The sequence below is a fragment of the Theropithecus gelada genome, chromosome 6, assembly GCF_003255815.1.
Source record: "Theropithecus gelada isolate Dixy chromosome 6, Tgel_1.0, whole genome shotgun sequence".
Taxonomy (NCBI): domain Eukaryota; kingdom Metazoa; phylum Chordata; class Mammalia; order Primates; family Cercopithecidae; genus Theropithecus; species Theropithecus gelada.
Window position 1 is genome coordinate 56,244,494 of NC_037673.1, and position 23,712 is coordinate 56,268,205.

The 23,712-nt window shown below is 36.6% G+C and overlaps 1 protein-coding gene and 1 pseudogene across 12 annotated transcripts in view; both read right to left on the reverse strand.

Annotated features, from left to right (window-relative positions):
• PDE4D (phosphodiesterase 4D) overlaps positions 1-23,712 on the reverse strand; it is a 1,562,006-nt gene that overhangs the window by 369,263 nt on the left and 1,169,031 nt on the right. Inside the window, exon 1 of one of the 12 annotated variants that reach the window (XM_025387160.1) lies at positions 19,415-19,632. The exons of the other annotated variants lie outside the window; for them this stretch is intronic. Within the exon in view, the coding sequence (XP_025242945.1) occupies positions 19,415-19,503 (89 nt within the window). The 5' untranslated portion in view covers positions 19,504-19,632. Of the gene's footprint in view, positions 1-19,414; positions 19,633-23,712 lie in introns of those variants that run through there. 12 annotated transcript variants of the gene reach the window in all.
• On the reverse strand, positions 14,290-14,901 carry LOC112626129 (annotated as a pseudogene).

The window sequence follows — 23,712 nt, forward strand, 5'->3', positions numbered from 1 at the left end:
CATGTGGGCTCAGGAGTCACACAGACCTGAATTCCTGTTACAGCTCAGAGGAGCTATGCATCCTTGAGAGAATGATAGAAGCACATGGTAAACCTTGGTGTCTTAGCCTCAGTCTCTTGAGGTTGACAAAAGGTCAGTAAATTCAAAAACACTAAGAAAACTACATTATATTCTTGACATTCAAATGCATCTTCACAAATCCCCTAATTCACTAATATCACTCTAGCATTTACTTTTCCCCTAGAAAATTTATTTATTTATTTATTATCATTACTATTTTTAAAAAGCAACTCTCATTGATGTGTTAATCCCTGTTGCTTTACAGGAATGTGTGCAGTTTTCTCGCCCTCTCTGGAATCTCATTTTCATCAACAGCACCTGTTTGCTAATGTTTTAATTCTCCCTTGATGAGTACTTTTGCACTGACTGGCACACTCTACAAAAAATTCCAATTTTTTTTTCTAGAAACAAGCACAGAGTGAACTATGGTGGACTTGTTTATAAAATTTGATCTCATTTATCACTTTAAATTTTATACTTTTCAAGAATTAATAATTTTCTTAGCTGTTTTCGTGTTACGTCTACTGTCTAGATCAACGCTGTTCAGGAGAAATATAATGTGAACCATGAATGATGGCCACAACATGTAATTTTAAATTTTTTAAAAGCCATATTACGAAAAGTTATTTTTACAAGCAGGTGAAATTAATGTATTTATTTTTACTTTTGTGGGTACATTGTAGGTATATTTATGGGGTACATGAGATATTTTGGTATAAGACATACAATGCATAATAATCGCATCAGGGTAAATGAGGTATCTATCACCTCAAGAATTTATCTTTTGTGTTACAAACAATCCAATTATACTCTGTAATTTAAAAATGTGCAATAAATTATTGCGACTGCAATCACTCTTTTGTGCTATCAAATACTAGATCTAATTATTCTATCTAACTATATTTTTGTACCCATTAACCATCTCCACTCCCACACCCCTGCCACTCACTACCCTTCCCAGGTTCTGATAACCATCTTTCTACTATCTATCTCCATGAGTTCAATTGTTTTCATTTTTACCTCCCACAAATGAGTGAGAACACGCAAAGTTTGTCTTTCTGTGTGTGGCTTATTTCACTTAACATAATGACCTCCAGTTCTATCCAAATTGTTGCAGATGACAGGATCTCATTCCTTTTTATGGCTGAATAGTACTCCATTGTATGTATGTACCATATTTTCTTTATTTAGTCATTGGTTGATGGACACTTAGATATAACCAAGTGAAATTAATTTTATTTATTTATTTATTTTTGAGACAGAGTCTCACTCTGTCTCCCAGGCTGGAGTGCAGTGACACATTCTCAGCTCACTGCAAGCTCCGCCTCCCGGTTCATGCCATTCTCCTGCCTCAGCCTCCTGAGTAGCTGGGACTATAGGTGCCCACCACCACACCTGGCTAATTTTTTCTATTTTTAGTAGAGACGGGGTTTCACCATGTTAGCCAGGATGGTCTCGATCTCCTGACCTTGTGATCTGCCTGCCTCAGCCTCCCAAAGTGCTGGGATTACAGGCGTGAACCACCATGCTGGGCCAAAATTAATTTAAATATGTTTTATTTAACCCTATACACAGTATTACTATTTAAACATGTAATCATTATGAAAATTACAAATGAGAAAGTTTTCACTTTTTTTCACACTATTATTTGAAATCCTTTGTGCATGTTATATTTCCAGCACATCTGATTTGAATTAGCCACAGTTCGAGTGCTCTGTGGCTAATAGCTCTCTTGTTGGACAACACAGGCCTAGATTAGCAGTCAGCTTCCTTCTGGGTGGCAATTTTCTACACAGGTACAATGTGTTTATCAGTTCAGAGCTATGGCATTTGCAAGGGAGAGTAGAGAATAATACAACTATATTGTGATTTGAATACTTGGTGGTGCATGTGTGCATTCAATAGTTCTGTAACTTAAACCCACACGAGAGCTCTGTTGTACTTTGGATCAAATTACTTCCCGTCATGAAGCATCAGAGTCCCTCAGTAGTCTACACCACAAAAGCCAAGGGATTTTTGTAATTGTTTTACAAGTAGGAAAAGCAATAACAGTGATTTGAAATTTTTACAAAGTTAAATTTTGTAAATATATGTTGAATACAAATCGTGTACATGACACTTGGCTAGTTCTTAACACTGATTTTTAGATATGAGACATTCGATTTTCTTGGCAAAGGTATGTATGTATATATAATGTGTATTCAAACACACATATACTATATCCATATATATCCAAAATACATATATATGCATGTATGCGTGCATGGCATAATGCTTATCTATTTTACAGGGTCAGTTCGTTGGTGATTATTTCCTTCTTTTCCTTTGAATCGTGGGCACTATAGAAAAGCATAAAATCAGTCTTGTTTCATAAATTAGTTTTTCTATTCAAACTTGCACTTATCTTTGATGGAAAGAAATGTATAGCCTATTCTTGTGAATAATGCTAGCTAATATAAGCTGAGTGCTTACTCTATGCCAGGTGCTAGTTTAATGGTTATATATGTATTATCTCATTTAATACTCAAATAACTCTAATGATGTAGGTGCAGAGGCACCTGAAACAGAGCACATTTAAGGAATTTCATAAACGTCATACAAGCTGCAATTGGAAGAGCCATGATTTGAACTCAGGAATTTCTGCTCAATCATGAAATGAACTACTCATTTTAAATGCATAGCATTCTAAGTACTCTCTTTTTAGATAATGATTTGTTAGCTAACCTGAATTAGGTCCTTAAAAGCAACTCTCATATTTCCTATGATTTCACATATCTTTGAAGGTCTTAATGGAAAGGAACTTTGTAAACATAGTTTTATACTTAGCATAACCTCTCATTTTATTTTACTCCAAGACCAATCCAAGAAAAATCTTTAGCTTCATTCCTTATCTCTGACAAATACCAGAATGCACAACACATGGTGCCTCTGATCTGTATCATTTCCCCTAGTACTTGCATTCATCTTTGATGTTGATATTTTGTGGTCTAGTGGCTCTCCTTTGAACCATAAATTACCATATTTGGACTTACTTCTTCATATAATTTTTACTAGTCATTTTTATTTCTCTCATATATAAATTGAAATGTTGAAATGACGAGATCTATTTTTAAAGCATATACATATTTTTGGGGGGAATGTGACAGAGTTTAAATTGCTAACAATTATACATAAACCAGCTGAATCAACTGGGCAAGAAAACAGCCCTTCAGTTTCACATTAATCCATTTGCGTGTAGGCATCAGGGAGGTCTCATTCTTGCAACCCCAGAATGTAAAATATAAAGTCCAAACTAGTCTTCACTTTCACACCCCTCCTCTTTTCAAAAAATTCATTTAAAAATATTTAACTGACAAACATTGCATATATTTATAGTGCGCAAGACGATGTTCTGAAATATGTACACATTATAGAAGAGCTAAATCAAGCTAATTAACATATGCATTAACTGACATAGTTTTTTGTGGTGAGAACATTTAAAATCTACTCTCTTAGAAATTTTCTTTTTTTTTCTTTTTGGTTTTCTTTGTTATTATTTATTTTAAGTTTAGGGGTATATGTACAGGTTTGCTACATAGGTAAACTTGTGTCATGGGGGTATTAAGCCTAGTATCCATTAATTATTTTTCCTGGTTCTGTCCCTTCTCCCACCTTCCACTCTCTGGTAGCCTCCTATGTCTGTTGTTCCTCCCTCTATGTATCCATGTGGTCTCATTATTTAGGTCCCACTTATAAGTAACCACATATGATATTTGGTTTACAATACATTGTTCTTAATGATAGTCACCATGTTGTACAACAGATCTCTTGAACTTATTCCTCTTGTCTAACTGAAACTTTATATCCTCTGACCACCATTTCCCCAGTCCCTCCTGTTCCCATCACCCCCTGGTAACCCTCTTCTATTATCAGCCTCTATGAGTTTGACCTTTTTAGATTCCAAATAGAAGTGAGATCATACACACATCTCTCCTCTTGCTTATACTTACTAGCTTTCAGCCAGAAGAACAATGTTAGCAAAAGGGTTGCTTTTGAAAGTTGACCAACCGCTGGTTTAAACAACATCTATCAGAATGTACAGCATAAAGTTTAAGGCTTCATAAGTCTAGCAGATTCAATATACATTTGTTGGATGAATTACTGAATTGGATATAAGTTCACAGGGACATTGAGCTATTCTTTGATATTTCCTGAGCTTGGTGTTGATTTCATGAATGCATACTTGATGTATGAAGAAATATTTAGGCACGTGTCTTAGATCATTTATAGTTTTCTTATACCTCTATAATGTTATTTCTGTAAACTTAAAAGGAAAGAGTAATTATACAGTTCGTACACTCAATTTCAAATGAGAAGGTAGAGGACCCATGAAGTTAAGGTAACTTATCCATTATTGTTCAATGAGCCAAGAGAAAACTGGAAATCTAGTTCAGCTGGCTGCTGCCCTTCCATGCAAAAACTGGTATAGGTCATATTATGATTACCATTTGAATGCAACCTAACAAAATGTTGTGGCCTGAGACTTCATTTATGATAATAACAGAAATTTATATTAAAAGCAAGAAATTACATTTTGCATGGTGGATTACACAGTACACAGTACACAAATGAAATCTGGAATTGGATTTGAATGTTTAAAAATACATTATGCCTTCATACAAGATACTAAATGTTTTATGGGGGAAGAGGTTTTTCACAAGGGTTATAATAAAAATACTTTTATCTATTTAGTCATTTCTTAGTAGTTCCTCAGTTGTTCTTAGTATAACCAAGAAATACTAAAAGATGTATTGGCTCATGCCTTCCCCTTTCCCCAAAGTTTACCATCATAATGGTAAAAGGTGAGTGAAAAATGCTTGAAAAGCAGCCCATGATCACTGAATGATTCCATTTTTAGAACAAGCTTCATGATATCTCAGGTGGGATAGGATGATAGCTTTCTTAGAAGTGTAACAAATTCTTCTCTGAGAATGAAAGTAATCTTGGTGGATGGCGCCAGGTTTCAGATTCAGTCTTTTAAATTCTTACTTTAAGGCCAGCACAGTGGCTCACGCCTGTAATTCTAGCACTTAGGCAGGGTGAGGTGGGCTGATCACCTGAGGACAGGAGTTCAAGACCAGTCTGGCCAACATAGGGAAACCCCGTCTCTACTAAAAATACAAAAATTAGCCAGGCATGATGGTGGGTGCCTGTAATCCCAGCTACTCGCGAGGCTGAGGTGGGAGAACCGCTTGAACCTGGGAGGCAAAGGTTGCCTTGAGCTGAGGATGTGCCATTGCAACAGAGTGAGACTCTGTCTCTAAATAAATAAAATAAAATAAAATAAAATTCTTATTTAGTTGCCTCAGAGCACTTATTCAGTGGTTTAAATTATTTTTGAAAAACTAAGAGTCATTAACCTTTTAATGCAAAAGCAGGTGTTCATTAGGAATTTCTCGGGGAAAAAAAATAGCTTACATTCTGTTTCTTTCGTGCCCATCTTTTCTCTCAATACTGTCTCCTTAAGATAAACAATCAAAAACTATAGATATTTATGTTGAACACTTATAAAAATTATTTGTGTGTAGGTCTTCTGTTAGTGCATTAGTGATATGGTTTGGCTGTGTCCTCACCCAAATCTCATTTTGAACTGTAGCTCCCCCAGTTCCTCATGTTGTGGGAGGGACCCGCTGGGAGAGAAGTTAATCATGGGGGTGGTGTCCCCCGTACTGTTCTCATGATAGTAAATAAGTCTCACAAGATCTGATGATTTTATAAAGGGGTACCCCTTTTGCTTTCGTATCTTGCTATTGTGCCTTGTAGTGGACAGAACAATAGGCAGTTGAAGGAAAGATGAACCATTCTGTTTTTCTTTAGTAGTTTTGCTAAAATATTTGATAGGTTAAAAATACTGGTTAAAATAAATGCTCTGGATTTTAATTTACCATGTCACATTTATCACTGACAAAAAAGTTAGCTGTTCTAAGCTGCTATTTGGTATGTATTGAAAAACAACATTTTAGTAATCTGAGAGAATTAACATGACATTTAGCAGGAATTACTATATAATTCCATTTAGTGATAAATTATTTGGGTACTGAAGAACACTGGGTTTGAGGATTATATTTTTTAGAAATCCTTATTTCTGAGAAAATCTAAAGGCAAAACTCAAATATAGTAACAACTTTCAGAGGCCACTAAGATAGATACTAAACTTTGAAAGACAATATAATACATCCTTAACACCTTTCCCAGTTTCTGAATCAAGTGACTCTTATGTAAAAATTACATACTTTTTCTTTTTTTCAGAGATGGGGTCTCACTGTGTTGCCCAGTTTGGAGTGACGCCCTGTAATCACATTCACTGCAGCCTTGACCTCCCAGGCTCAAGCAATCCTCCCTCAGCCTCCAGAGTAGCTGAGACTACAGGAAGGTACCAACATACCCTACTAATTGTTTAAATTTTGTAGAAATGGGGGTCTCACTCTGTAGCACAGGCTGGTCTCAAACTCTTGGACTCAGGCGATCCTCCCACCTCAGTCTCCCGAAGTGCTAGGATTACATGGTAAACCACTGTGTCCCACCTCGTATACTTTCTCAAATTTCACGATGTGAAGTATCTGTCTGGTAATAAAGTGATGTTTTACACCATGAAACCCTTAGAATACATTTGATATTGCCCTAATGTTTATTTATGTTCCCTAATATGCCACAAAGCAGAGAGCCTTAAGATTGGATTTTGAAAGCTTTAAGAAATGGGACCCACAGTTATCGCACACACTATTTTTTCTGGACATCATCTAATAATGAATGATCACATTTTGACATGGTACAAACTGAACCAGGTCAACTAACTTGACATGCCAGAAGTCGGATTGATATCATCAATCAGTTACGGTGAGCTTCGAAGGAGGTGACATAAAAAATTAGGAATACACACATCGCCAGAATCTTAACATTAAAAAGACATAATGACTATAATGACAAAAAAGAAAGAAAATGAAGGAAAAAAAAACTTCTTTAAATGCACGGGTAAATAAAATCTTGAAAAAGCAATACACATTTATTTTAGCATGCCTTACATTGGCTATGCATTTACTAATGTTTTTTCAACAGGTTAAGGTGGTTTAGGAAAAGTCCAAAACATATTTTCCAAGAAATAATATATGGGAAGGAAAACCTGATTTAAAGTGAGCACAGGATATATAGCAAGAACTCAAAGTAGGAGATGGAAATTTTCAAACAGAATAAAAGATTATTTATTGGTTTTTGCTAACAATGATTACTATTCATTTGAAAAATGAATCTGGATAAAATGTAGAATAACATCACATATTTAAGCTGCATATGGACCAAACAGGGAAAACTCTATTTCTGCATATCAGATTGTTTCTTATTTTAGTCACTTATTTCACAGTTACATAGTATTCATCAAGAGGAGAAACAGACAGAGTGTGAATGGCTCACTGTTACCCACACTATTCCTGGAAAAACAGGTCCTAAAGATTAAAAGACCCAACCGCATACATAAAAGGCATGATGACATTGTTATTACTAGGCAAACATTTATTAAGATGCCATCATTGAAAATGGATGACCTATACTTTGGTAAAAATGTAGAGAACTGAAACATCACTTTGGTGGCGACATAAATGTGGCAAGCAGTTTGGAAACACATTTGGCAATATCTAAAGTTAAAGGCACAACCTTTGACCCAGAAATCCTACCCCTTGGGATATACCCAAACCCACATGTATGCACAAAACCCTGCAACACTACATGTACATTTGTTTACCAAGTGATATATCCAGTAATGTTCATTACAGCTCTAATTCATAATGGCCTAAAACTGGAATACATAACTATCCATCAACAATAGAATGAGTAAATAAATTGTAGCATATCCACTTGGTGCAATATTAACACAATGAGAATGAAGAATGCACAAAACAATATGAATGAATCCCATAAACACAATATTGACTGAAATAAAATAAGAGTTTACATTGTACAATTTCATTCATATAAAATTTAAAAGTAGTCAAATCTATGCTATTGGAAGTCAGTTAGTGGTTATCTTTGGGTGTATAGTGACTGGAAAGAAGCATAAATGGGTGCCCTTGGGAGCTGGTAATATTTTGATTTTGATCTAGATGTTGGTTACATGAGTAAAAATGGCTAAGCATTTTTTCTCACTTAGTGGCACATTCACACCCATTATTTTATACCAATTAGATCCTTGTAGAGTGCTAAGGGTTATATATAAACAGCAAAGAAAGAGAATCCTTTCCATTCCAACCAATATGAGGAAGGCAAGACTGCAAGACTTTTTTTTTTTTTAAGTCGTATAGTGTTAAAACAAACAATAAGCCTTTTAAATTCACTCCAAAATACAGGATAATTTGTTTCCCCTACTGATAATAATTTCTTCTTTCCTTTCTTGGCATTTTGGTGTGTCAGACCTCCCTAAGGTTTATGTTGTTTCAGTTTATATGGATTTGCTTTCAGGAAAAAACCTGATATTCCTTGTCCCTGAGTATCTCATCCAACGGGTTGAAAAGCAGCGCCTACAACAGAAGTTGTACAAAGCCATCCTTGTCATCTTCTACACGGAAGGACAGAGAACAAAAACGTCCCCACCAGTGAGTGGCAGTGCCACTGAGAACCTCCTGAACACCTCTACTCAAGGCATTTTGAACTTTATAAAAAGAAACTGAGGAAAGTTAGGATGGAAAATATATAGTCCTTTTCTAGAACCAGTTAAGATGTGAGATAAACAATTATTTGAGTAATGAAATGTTTTCATCTTTTAGTTCATCTGAGATCAGGGCAGTGATACTTCATAGAACCCACAAATAAAAGCTTTTCATCAGGTACAACCTGAAGATGGCAGAAGGAGTTTTTTTGCTTGTTTTTTTCCTCTACTCAAGTGGCCACTCTTTCACTAGAGAATGTACTTACGTCATCAAATTAATGTGATTCTTAAACAGGACATAAATCTTCCGTTTGGATGAGAACATTAATCAGATTCATCTAATTTTCCATTCTTTGTCTAAACACTGCCATTATGTGAAAAGAAAAATTCCTGAAAATCAAAGATATTTTGCAGTTAAACCCCTCCTCCCAGCCAGTCTATTTTGTTACCCTATACAAACAAACTCTGCCACTACATTCCTTTATCCATAGCAACTTCCAGTGGGTAATCCACAAATCAATTAAAGGCAAGTTAATTGCCAAAAATGGATCAAGTGACAAGCATTAGAAGCATAATATTTATGGGCACTATCCTAAAACTTCGTGTGTTGGAAAAGTTTCATCTGGCTAGCTTTCCTTTTAATTCAAGATTTAAAATTTGTATTATTTCTTTGAAAATAAAAAAGTAATCTCATAATTACTCTTAGCTTATGATGGTTATGTTTTGTAGGCAGTCACGGACAGATATTTCAAACAAAACAAGGTTCCTACTATAGGGCTATTACTACTGCTATTGATTTTTAAATTCCAATTTTCTTTGCTTTAGTATTTTCTATGTATAAAAATTTTTGAGATAGTGTGAAACAATGTAATAGAAAGTATATTGTAAACTGCTCCTCCTTCCCCTACATCTTTTCATCTTCCTCCTTGTTTTACTTTCCCTCATTGTATTTTTATAATAACAGAGAAGCAAAGGCAAATTCACTCAAGAGACTAGAGACTGAAAACAAGTCAGTAATGAGGTCAATATTTATATGGTTCCATTGATGTTGTGCAATTCTGAGTTTCATGGCTAGAACTACAAATGTACTCACAGATGTATGGAATGGATATGTTTGAACTTATATGCAAATAAATTATCAGTTTCTTTAAAAAGGCTTCCCTGGCTTCCCCAAGCAGAACTTCTCATCTCAGTCTCTATTTATTTTATTTATTGTTAACTAATTTTCTCTCTTCCTCTACCAGAATGTAAACTTGATGAAAGCAGAGACCATATCCATTTTGTCCCTCACTACATCCTGTTACATTTTTAGGAGTATTTATAAGTCAGTTGTTAACACCCAACAGTTATTAAAAATTAAATTACATAAAAGTTGTTAATTATAATTAAATTACATTAAAAACAATGGAAATAAGTATTCAAAACTCATAACCTCTGAATGATTTGGTTACATTTTACTATTATTACGTTTTGGGGGCAATTTATGTCTATTGTATCTATATGATAGAAACACCGTATATAGTACTATGTATCTCTTGCCAACTCCACATTTAGTGACCTCTGCAGTTTGAAATGGGCGGGTGAGAGAATTTTTTTGCACAGAAATAAGCAGTTACTACAAACAGTGCCCTCCCCCTCCCCCATGGAGAGCTGGTTGTGAACATTTACCGCCTGAATGATCTTTTACATTCTGTTCTGTTCATATTTGAATGTTTAATTCATTGTTATAATAATTTTAGGGTTTTGTTTTTATAGAGTTTATTTCTTTAGCTCACCACAAAACTTATCTTTTCAAAGTTTCACTTCAAAGCTTTCTCTTTCTTTTCTTTTTTTTTTTTTTTTTTTTTGGCATGTGACTTACATACTTGTTATCTTTGAACTGTCTTTTGCATTTGATTGGCTTAACATAATTACAGTAATATATATTTACTCTATTCACAAATCCATCTTTCCTCTTTATCATTTTAGTTTTTTTCTTCCAAATTTACACTATTACCAGCTAATGAATTATATAATTTGAGCCGTGTAACATGGCTCATGCCTGTAATCCCAGCACTTTAGGAGGCTGAGGTGGGAGGATAACTTGAGGCCAAGAGTTTGAGACAAACCTGGGCAAAACAGACCCTAAAAAAAAATTTGTTTTTAAGCCAGGAATGGTAGGGTGCGCCTGTAGTCCTAGCTACCCAGGAGGCTGTGACTGGAGAATCCCTTGAGCCTAGGAGTTTGAGGCTGCAATGAGTGATAATGATGCCACCATACTCCACCCTAATGACAGAGCGAGATCCTGCCTCTAGAATAAATAAATAAAATAATACAATCGGACAAGTTTTAAAGTACCATATAGTACTCTTCCTTTGCCAATGGAATTTTCTTTTGCTCTGATTCAACTCTGTGTACTTATATAACCCAGCCTTATGGAAAATCAGACACCTCTCTTCAGCCCCTTGTCAAAGTCAAAAAGGCTTGTCAATTATAGTTCAAAGGTAGAAAAAGTAATGGAAGTTAGGAGAAGGGAGAGCCAAGATAGAAGGTGGGTATATGACTGTGGCAAAGAACATGATAGATGCTGAGGGCTCCAGAACAAGGAGTACCAAGGTAAAGTGTATGGAATTGAATGCTTCCTCTTTCGTGAGAAGTATTCCTTATTTGCTCTGCCTAGATCAGACAGGCCTTGATTCAGCTGCTCAGTCAAGGTACCGTCTCTTAAAATCACTTGATGGGGGCTCAACCACTTCATGACTTAAAGACAAAAATGCACTTGTTGAAAATCATAAAATCAACATTATGAAAATAAACAGTATAAATTTTACAAACTACTATTTAAGCATAAACACTCATACCTATTACACATTCAGAAATGGTATGGTTTTAACAACAGTGAAAACCATTCTCACACTGATGATCAGAAATACCCACAGCATGATTCTAAACCCTTGGCAGTGGGGAGTGTCTCTTCTTCTTTAGTCACCTTGATTTTTTTGTACATCTCCTGGCAGCACATTTGACAGAGCTCTGTGCTGGTCCATAGCCTGCAGGCTACCTTATAAAATCAATACCTTTATATTTATTGCAGAGTTTGTAATCTTTCTGCCTGTGGTTGTTCCATGCGCTGTCATGATAAGACAGAAAACACTCAAACTGTATTTCCCGTCTCTACCTGTTTCTAGTCTACATTGATAATTGAACAGATTCTTTTGAATGTTAGAGATGGGGCTTTCCTTCAATTTTGAAAAAAATGCATATAACGCATTCTACAAAAATGTTGTTTACAAAGTGGTACTTCCCTACAAGAATCCTATTGTAGCTGTTGTAGCAAGTGATTTTTAGACTTGTAAGTAAAATGTCTGAGCATAATTTTACTTGGATAAGTCTATTATTCAGAAACCTGTCCTTCCATGGTCATTGCCCAATTATGACTCTTATATTCTCTCCTGTCTGCCAGAAGTGTGCTCCAAATCATTCATTCTTTTTGCTGCCTTACTGAAGGCATTGAATTAGATGGCATATGTACTGAAGTCAGGGGGTGGGACAATGGAACAAAGATTTTCACAGAAGCACACAGAGCTAGGGTTCTAGCTTTGGCCAGGCCACTATCAAGCTGCATGACCCTGGGGCCTTTCAGGATCTTCAAGCTCTTCAATGTAAGACAAATGAGTTTGAACAAATGAACCATCAGGTTCCTTCATCTCTAACCCCCTGTTCCCATGAATGTGGCAAAAGGAAGCACAGTGTCCTTACACTTGCCATGAATTGGAACACATTTGCTAATAGGTTCATTCATTTAATACATATACGCCAAGCACCTACTATGTACCAGACACTCTTCCAGGCATTGGCTATACAAAGGTGGAAAAAAGGACAAAAAAATTGCTGCCATGTGGAGCTTACATTCTATTATTAATAATAGCTGAAATTTATTTTAGTGTTGTCTATGTGCCAGACACTTTATATGGCTAACACAGCTAATCCTCATAACACCCCATTTTACAAATAAGGAAACTGAGGCACATGAAGTAACTTTTCCAAAGTCTCATAGCTACAAGCGATAATGTGAAAATGTGAACCTCAGCAGCAGTGTGACTGTAGAGCTAGCCAACAGTCAATCATTCCTGCACACTACCTTTCTAAGGTGAGTCTGGGTTGTATGTGCAAGTTGCTTATAAGGTAACCATTTATAACGCAGCTCTACTGTACTATTCTGTGACCAACAGAGGTACCAATGATGACAGTTTATCTGAAAATGTATTTCACAGAAGAAGCTTTATAAAATTTGTGAAATGTTAGTGAAGACTTGGAAAATGCTATGAAAGGGGTGGTAGGTAGTCCTGCACTCATGTACATGCTTTCATCTAATCTGCACAATGGCCTTATGAAGTAGATACTTTTATTTTCTATTTATGTATATGGAAATGGCTCAGAGACGTTAGGAAAAACTGCCCAATCAAGAAAGCAGCAGAGTTGGCACTGGAGCTTGGTCTGTTTGGCTGTAGAGCCAAAGTTCTCCTCCTACACCATGCTACCTCTTCCGACAATATGCAATGGTTGTTAGCAGTATTGTTATTCTTAGGTACAAATGTTGCCTATACACTAATTATTTTTTCATTGTCAATTTGGCCAACATTACTCACAATTTGAAATATCATTAAGAAGCCTAGTTTAATAGTCAAGACTATGCCAGTAGAATAAATAGACATGACACAGGATGAAGTTGACCTCTCTAGCTCAGAGAATCTTCTGGCTCCTCTGAACAGCTGGCCAAGGAGTAATATTTTGGCAGTAAAATACAACCACATGACCAATGTTTTTGGCCAGATGAAATGAGCCAGATGGAAGCCCATGAAGCAAAACCCAGGAGGGGGCAGAAGCAGACAATATAAAATCACTGATTCATTTTCCTTTTTCTTTTTTTTAATATAAAAATATTTTTATTTTGATGCTTTTGCTTAGCATTCTTTTAAACCAACATCAATTAGGTTAGAGGACAGTTTAGATATTATTTAATAAGTTTATATTTTAACTGATTACTAAGCCCTATTCTATAACAAATCACATGGTGTTCTGTCTTCAGAGAAAGATTCAGAGCTAAGTAGAGAAGATAGTACATCTGTTAGAATAATACCTGTCATCACGGAAGTTTTTCCTTGTGTGCTAATAGGATCTGGTCAGGAAGCTGGAGGTGGGAGAGTGACCAGCAGTCCCGGTTCTAACACAGACTTCCAGAATTCATACCAGTGCAGGTTTCTTAAACTTGCTCTGCCTGGTTTCCTCATTTGTAAGATAAAGGTAATGCTAGATGCACTTCCCAAGGCTGTTTTGGAGGATGACATGCTTGAGTTAATGCATGTATAGGATTGGGAATGCTTCTTGGTGCATAGTAAGTGTCCAATACAGACTAGCTCTATTGTTCTTACTTCGGACTTTCTTTTTTTTAAGGTAGAAGGCCAGAACTTTATACCACATGATCCAGCATAAAGGCAGTCTTTTTACTTCATTATTCAGGGACAGGGCTTTAGCAGCTGATCTGTTACACACCAGGTGTCCCACGTAGGAATTTCTTAAACCACAGGTATGATGTAGCTGCAGAGAGTCCACACCAGGTGACGATGTACTGCAGATGCTCGTTCCTCAGAGTAACTCTGGTTTGCCCTCCAATGGGTCCTCCAGGGACTGTGCTCTCCCAGGTCGGTGCAGTGGAAGGGAGTGACCACATAGGCCCCACTCTGAGTTGAGGAGGAGATGCGGCCAGCCTCCCAGGCCTCCCGGGCAGGGTCCACCATGGTCCGGGGCATCATATACAGCTCCTTGGAGTGGTCAAAGCACCCCTTGACTTTCACTGACCTATACCATATTTTTCAGTTCCATTGGGTCTGCTGGTAGAGGGACAGGCTCAGCCAGAACTCTAGACTCCCACTCTGCAATCAGGTTCAGCTTCCACTTCCGACGTTGGACCTGCCATGTCCCCAAGCCAAAGGCAGTCACAGGGATGAGGAGCAGGACCCACTGAAGAAAGGAGTCATCTTCCGCTTTTGTGGCAGATGCTTCTGCTGCAGAACTGCCACATCTGGGCGCGGGGAGACCCGGAGGACGCTCTTCCAAGCGGCGCTGGCGGGGGCCCGTCCCAGCCCCGCCGCCCGCAGCCCCAGCTGCCGTGCAGCCACCGCCGCCATCGCACCCGGCCCCGCGGGCCTACTTTGGACTTTCTAACCACGTATGTGTGTGGTCTCTAGTCCCTGAACCTCCAATTGTTCTTCTCCTATTTGATAATAATTACATCCATCCTTTTCACTTACCCTAAAGCATTAAGTGAGATGAGCTGTGGCACACTAAAAACAACAGTTGTCAGATCTGTTACATCTGAAAAGCTTTGAAAACTAAAAAGTGCTATGCAACAGGAGGTATTCTTGGGGTATGCAGAAAGTAACGTCCTAGTGTATTGATTCAGGTGGCGCTCACTCCCTTTCTAAGATGTGGGTTCCAGACAGCTTTTTCTCATGGGAATTGTGCAGTTTGGTTGGGCAATCACTGATGTGCTACCACTTAGGTTTTGGAAGTGGCCAAGAGTAGCTATGAGACCACACTCTCCTATGATCCCTGCTCATATCTGCTACTATACAATTTCCAGATCAAAGTTGCAGATTTGATCTTTACTTCCTAAGAATACAGGGGATAATTTAGGGATATCTAGATCTTCTTATTTGGGCAAATATTGCTTTATCTTTTCATAGCCCAGATATCATTTATGCTTTTGTTTATTGATGTGATTGTCATTCCTCCTTCCTTCTACTGTTCAGTCTACGTCATATCAAACAAATTTACTCATTAGACCTTCTACATCAGGTATAAGCATGCACATACGTACTTAATTAATCACCTGTTTGGTAGCTCTGCTAAAATGCTAGGAAGGAAAAGATGTTGAAACAATTGGCAAAAATGAGATTTGGAGATTTTCTGAGAATTTCTATCCCCTGACCCCTATTACTATAAAGGGCAAGAAAACTAGAAGACACTTTCTGTTTCTGGTCTGTGGAATGCTATGGAATAATCTCTGCCCTACATTCAAATGTACTCTGAGTGACTTTCTCTTCTATTTACGTAGTACCTACCCTATACTCATCACGTAAAATGTTCCTTTTAACATCCCTTTTTAAGAAGACAGAAAGCAGGAAATGTTTTGTGATTTGTTCTCTTTGGAAGACAGAATCATCTCAAGAAGAGTAATTTTCTATTTAAAGTTTCCTTGAACACTACTGTAGTTTCAAACAACAATGTATTTTAAAATACAAAATTCCCTAGTGTTCTCTTATTGGAGTTGTCAGGGTCCACACGCTTGCTAAATGTTTGCTCCTTGATTCTTTCCTTACTTCCCAGATAGTTTTTCCCCATCTTTTTTTAGGTACTATATTTAAACAACCAATATAAACTTATCCACATTGTTTTCTCAAATTTAACATGAGCACATCACTCTCCTCTTTCTTCTCTATAATACTTGGGGGCGCGTTGCTCTAACGTAATTAGGTGAATCTTTAAACACATGTGCCAGAACCTAGGCAGATAAATCAGCACCTTGCCCTCAAAAATAGTACTCATCTTTGTAAGCAGTGCCCTAATGCTAACACTGATCCCATTACTGAAAACACGGTTGGCACTCTCTTCTGGGTTCACAGAGAAAAAGTAGCTTCCTTATTATGTAATCCTCTGCTTTCTCTCTTTTTCTGTTCCTCACTCCTCTCCCCACGGCCCTGCTCCACTCCCCTCTCCTGCCTTTCCTTCCCTCTCCCTCTTCTTTTCTCTTTCAATCCCTCTTTCTGCCTCAAACCAAACTTAATAAGCTATATATTAATCATTTTTGTTTTTTTATAAAAATCTATTTCAACCACATAAGACAAAAAACTGTCACAGCTGAAAAACTTTCAAATCTATTTTGAGCATTGTAAACTGTTTAAGATTGTATTTCTCAAGAGTCAACACTCATTAAATGTATATGATTTGCTATTACTTTAACAAATCAGACACTAATTGAATTTCATATCTTACAGACTTGGCTTTCCATTAGCCTGAATGTTACCAGGGAGCGAAAGCCATGCCAAATAAAAATATTCCAGCTTAAAGCTAAGTGTACCCCCAGTATCATGCATTATTATCCATTTGATAGTCAAAGAAAAATGACACTACAATAGGCACATTTGAAGATTTTACAAGATATAAAATATTGCTCATAAAAATTATGGGAGAAATTCAGTGAAGAAATGTTGTCTAATGTCCAGTTCTTTCAGTTGCTTCAACAATGGAATCATATCCAAAGCTTCTTAAAGGTCAAGATAAGCTTAAGTTACTTTCGCCATTTAAGGATTTTGTATATTTTTTTAAATTAAGAAATGCAAAAACAAGGCTGTGACATTATGAGATATTTTACATGTTTACATCAAATAGTTTAACACCTTTAATTCCAAGAATGCTATGCAATAAAACTATGTTCTTCAGAAGATAATTATAGCATTTAACTGTGCGTGCATGTGCCTGTGTGTGGTGTGTATATGTGTCTGTATATATATATAGCGACACATGGTGCATCTGAGGTATTATGGTATGATACAAATTTTAAGTTATATAATAAGTACCTTTTTGCATTATTGTCAGTAGATTGTTGTGGCTGAATGCATAATCTCCTTTGGATGAGTGAGGGACCTGCAGAAATGCAAGAGCCAGTGGCCAACTGCCTTCCTACCTCCCTAACCCTTCCACTCAATTCAACTTATGATAGATATGATCATATCAAGTTGGTTATGCCAATAAAGCATTATGGGGTGATGCCAAATAAGAAAGGGTAACAGGATACTTTATCAAATAGACATTACTGGCATTCTTGCTGTATATAAAGAAGCTTCAAACCTCAAAGAGTTTGCAGTGCAACTGGAAAGATAAACTAGAACCTCCAAACAGTGAAAACAGCACATATAAAAAATTAATTATTATGTGGGAAATTATATATTCAAATTAAGAGGAAATAAAGGAAGGACTAAGTCTCTGAAGCTTCCAAAGGAAACGGGCTCATGATGGATATTTGAGATGTCATCCTTACCTCTTAAACTTGTTACAAATTAAGTTTGTTAAAATTACAGATGTGAGGTATTCAAATACATGAAAAAGTTATCCTTAGCTGCTAATGCTTATATTTTGGAAAGGGCCAGAACTTGACCAAAGGAACCTTGAAAACATATATTTATCATATAGCTTTAAATTTTTATCATACCATAACACCTCAGATAAAAATATCTTTGCCAAACTGAGAGTAGAGCTTAAACTTTGCATTTCGTGAGATTTCTCAAATTCTTTAGTCCATCAAGCTACTGCTTTTACTTTATTCAGCAGTCGGAGATTTATGATATTAAAGAGCTTGTGATCAGATCTCAGTGATGAAGAGAGCCTAGAAGCCACCATATATTGGAAATATGCACAGTAAAGTTAGCAAATAATTGATGTTAAGTTCTGAATGTACAATTTAGCATATAATAAACATGAGAATCACATTCGACAGAATGCAAAGCACATAGTAGGCATATAATTCAAATTTTCAACCAAATTTTATAGCTGTTACAAACTAACGTAATAAATCGTTAATTTCTTTTCAAATAAAAATTATATTTATCTCTTGCCAAAGTTTGCTTTTGCATTGTTATAACAAATTTTTAAATTTGGTTTCTCTGATTTTATAGTTCCCTAAAAGTTCCAAGGACATTGTCTTCTTTACTGTCTAAAGCAAATAATTCTTATAAATCATTTTAATTCAAATTTTGAATGTTTTCTACGCAGGAAAATCAGAACACATTTTAATCCTGTGTTAATGTACATTTCTACATAGGCCTGGCAGCTTCCAGATGTGCTACATTTGGTCTAAATAAGAAAGACCTTATATCCTTTTTGCAAACAATGTCACTTCTATTTACTATTGATTAAATAGATACCTTTCAGTGCTATAAATTTTAATCAATAAAAAACAAAAAAAGCTTTTATTTATGAACAATAATAAAGAATAATCAATCTTCTCTTTATTAATACCTAGAATACTCAAATGAGAAGGAAATCCAAGATTTTTTTAAAGTGTCTTCTTTTTTTCCAGTTATTTGGTTAAAATAAGCTGATTTTCTTGTAAAACAGTGATTGACAGTTTAGTGAAGTCATGAGGTCAAGATTTTTAATATTATTTCCAGAAACAAAAGATTATTAAAATATTTAGTTTGAATTCATGGCATTTAATTCTGCTGGGCAAGATTAACACTGAATTACTACCTGAAACAGCATTAGTTTCAATTTTTTCATGTGGATGTGCCCTGAAACACTTATAAAGAATACTGTAGTGTTCTTGTTGTTGGTTAGTCAAACAAGAACCCTTCCCTAACATTTAGGTTGACTATATTAAGCCATTAGACAAGTTAATACACTGTTTTTCAGGTGGCAGTAATATGAATGCTTTGTTAAGTTTGCCATTTAACTCTTAGAATTAGCTTTTAAAGTTAGTCAACTTTCTTCAACTTCTGCATCATCTTCTTGGCTCTTATTTCATATATTGTCAAATTAACCAGCATTAGGAGTTAGAAGGTCAACATAGGGCAAAGGCTTATTTGCAAGGGGCCTCAGGCAGTTAAGCAGTTCTTCCTAGCTACAAAAGGAAAAGAGCAATACCTGTAGGACTTTGAGAAACGCAATCTTGATTTGGCTCTTGTAGACGGTCCTGGCACCGTGGCTCCCAGAGGATCCCAAACAAAAGCCATTTGTAAGGACGATGCCAAGATCCACAGGAACCACGAGAAGTCAGAGCTGGTGCCGGGCCCTGGGGCCCTGAGGCCCCGCAGGGAGCAGGAGCAGGAGGCACTTGTAGCTGAGTGAGGGTATTTCCTTTGTGCAGTAGTATGCGCTGACAGAGAGGTGGCAGGCTGGCTGAGGCAGGGCTGGAAGGGATGGCCAGGACTTCCTGCTGCATGACACTTGGCCTTTGCAACAGAGCTTGCTTCACTCAGGCCTTATCTCATAATTAATGTGAGAAACACTCCCTAGAAAATTTGTTTTTAAATATAGCCCTGATTAAAGAGCATAGTCACATGCCACTCCTGAAAAGCACAACACACACACACATGCATGCACACATGCATGCACACACAATGAAAGGTGTAATTGAAGTGGGTAAACCTTTGTATCAGTGTGAACTTTAAAAACTGTAAACCCAGAGGGCTTTATTAAAACTTTTTAAAAAGTAAATACATGCCTATGACTGGGTCATCTGAAAAAGATTACTAAATTTCACACAGCTAACTGCCAACTATAATTTTCCTTATTTCAACTTCTCTTAAAAAGAGATGGATATCATTCTTAGTCAACCTTCCACAGGATGTAAACATGATTTAGTCGTCTTGAAAATACCAGTGCCTCTCTACAAGTCAGTGTGAGAAAAACAGGCAGATCACTTTCAGAGCTTTTGGCAGCTTTTCCCTCAAGGAGTTGCTGCGTCACCTTAGAGAGTGAATTACAATGCATGACTTTGACAACAAAGATCAATTATCTTGTCCATTTTCTATTCCCTAGAAACATTTCTTAACTCTGATAAATCCGTTAAAACAACTTTCTTTCAAATTAAATAAATGATGAAAGCCAAATAGAATCCTTCACATGTTTTATGAGTCCAGGACATTTTGGGAAAGCATCTATTTCAAGATATTGTACCCATGGAGTCAAAGGACCCTAGTGCCGTCATCGGTCCTCACCACTGAGTGGTATTCAATGTTAACAATGCAGCATAATTTCATCAGTCCGTGTCCAAACACTGCCCCGCGGGTAACCTCAACTGTAAACCAAGGGAGAGCACCACTTCTCCAGGATAAGATTAGAGAGGCTTCAAGTGTCCAAGAGAGAATTTAACCCTCTCTGAACCAGACAAAATTGACCAATAGTTGAGCTCAGTGAACATCACCATATCTGCAAATTTTGAGACCTCTAAAGCTCTATCTGTCTCTTGTACACCAAGGGAGTCTTGCATATTCATATAATTTCAGTAAAAGCTCAAGACATTAAACATTATGCTTATTTTCACAACAGCATCCAGCACACCAGGGGTTCTTAAGAATGCTACAGGTTTCATATCAGCTTTGGAGATGAGTAATAGGAAACATTTTTACAGTTTCACCTCTTCCTTATCAGACACATGAACTCAAAGAAAGTGGGTGAGTGAGAACTGCCCTGAACGGCAGCAACCTTGGAGGAGCACAGAGTTCAAAAATAAACACAACACATTCTCTCTGAATCAACTTGCAATACTGTAATACTTCACAAACTGTCTTTTTGCTTTTGTATAGCGATCCAAATTTCGCATGGGCAAAACATGTAGCCACTTTCCTGGTGTTCTCAAAGAAGGACTGAAAAGGTGCTTATACTGAGGCCAATCTGCCCTTCTGGTGCCTGAAATGCTACCATTATCATTTAATTCTTTCAAACTATTTAATTTCCATTTTGCAGCTCTTAGGAAATGCACACATTCCTGGCAGAGTTAGCACTGAGCTGAACGACTTGCTGCTTAGTAGAATGTCTTCATCTGAAACTAAAGCCAGACAGTGTAAGATAACTGGCGATCTGTGTGAAGAGGGGAGGAATCTGTGTAAAGAGCTGGTGGGGTGGGGTGGCTTGAAAGGGAGGGGGAGGGAGGCCACGAAGACAAGCCTAAGAGTGGAAGGGATGTTGCTGGCAAAGATGGACTTTTTTTCACCCTCCAGGCAACACAAAGCTCTCATTTTGTCCAGTGGTGTTTAAAATTTTGTAGGTGAAACAGCGTCACTGATTTGTAATAAAAGCTACAGTCTATGTATATGACTTTGGAAGCAGAAAAATATTTTCATTGTTATCCCAATTTTACTGATAGCAAGAAAAACGTCATCTTTCTATTCAGGCTACAGCCAGCAGCACACATTTTCACAAATAATTAACTGCCTTTGCTTACCAATTTCCATTTTTTAAAGGATATTCAATTAATAGATATCTAATTGATAAACTATAAGGACATACGAATAATCTAGAATGAATCTGCTAGGGAATGTTCAACTATTTCTAAAAATGTACAAGGAAGGAGAACCAATCTTGTCGTTTTCATTATTGTCAGAAACATTTCCTTCTTTCCCCCCTGCTTCGTAAAGGCAGACATCTAGAACAGTTAAGCAAGATAAAAACAATGGAACTGTAAATGCGAAATTATGAACAGGAAAATCGAAACTCTGCTTCATTTTCCCAGTGTGAAATCAGTTACAGACACAAGAAGTGTCTGCCAACATTAATGTTACTTTTTCTTAAATAATTACTTACCGCCTCCTTTTCATTTCTTCCACACAGTTACACATAATCCCGCTTAGGTTACCAGGCCTCAGTAAGGTCATAGAAATAAGCTACTTATTTCTGAGATTAATTGTGAGCAAAATTAAGCCTTGATTTCAAATATAAGTATCAATATTGTTTTTAAGAACTGGCTAATATTTCACAGACATGAGAATTTAGACATTTGGAAAAAATAAGAAATTAAATACAATGATTTTCTAGGATGAATCTTTACTAGCATTTATATTACACTAAGCTGTTTATAATTTTTACTTCATGGGTATCAAAGAGTAGAAAAGAACAAAGAAGACATCTTTTGAACATTCTAATTACTGTCATTTATTAAGTGTTTATTTTTCCAGATGAATTTTAGTAAAAGCACGATTGAAGAGCAAGGAGAGATGTTCCATCCCTGGGACAATTTATTGTTTACAAGTTGTGCAAACTAATTTTATATGTCCCAGGGAAACCGGATTCGGAAATCTAAACATTGCTCCCATCCAATTGTTATCCATGTAAGTCCTAACCCCCCTAAAGTATCAGCAAAGTGCCCATCTCTTGCCAATAACTTAGCTCTTATGTTCTGCAGAGCTCTAAATAAGGCATCTCTTTTGTCTCTTGAATATTTCTGGGATTTTGGTTCCAAGATTCCAGATGTTACAAATGGCAAATTTGGGTTTCGGTGTCTGACACAGAAACTCAGAATTTCCTTTATAGGAGACAGCTACTATGAATAAAAATGAAACTCTCAAATTTGAGAGTGGGATAATTTAAACATAATCCACACAGGCATTCAATTACTTGCACATCAAGTCTCTAGTTAACAGGCATACGGAGGGAAGAGGGTTGAACTGAACTTCAGAGAAATAAACAGTTATATCAGTGGGGTTGCGTTAGGTTGAAAGACATTGCTTCAGGAAACCAGAGCAGGCAGATAGTGGGTTTCAGGATAGTGCTGTATTTTGAAATAGTCTCTGGTTACAGACTCAAAGCCAGCAGAAGTTAACGTGGAAGCAAATAACAGACTGTTATTTACCATCTACTTCTGATGAGGGTGTCGTCGTAATTCTATCTTCAGAGTGATAGATTGCAAAAGAGTGTGACAAAAGGCAGTTTGACAACGGGACTTGTGTACTCCTTAAAACTAATGTCCATTCAGTACAAGTAAATGTAAAACACATTTTTTATTACATTACTTATCATAATCAACTGTAAGTTATTTCTCCAAATGAAGTGTTGCAAAATAATACTAGAATTTTCTTTGAATTGCTTTCAAATATTCATTCTGAACCTTATATGAGCCTACTTGATTGAAAAGTCAATTAATCCATGTTCTGAAATGGGAGACAATTATTTTAAGATTTGGCAACAGTAAAACATTAACATAATTGAAGGAACCTCATGGTCTGAAGAACACTGGGAAAGCATGCTCTGTGCTTTAAGCGTCTACAATTGCATTCATTACTCATATATGACCCAGGACACAAACAGACACAAATTATAATTAAAGAGCTAAAATCAGGATATAGACTAAAACAATCAATAAGAGGCATGCTTAAATATAATGATAAAAAATCAATACAACTACGGATTGTGAATGAAAATGTTTTACTAGACACTTAAGGTTT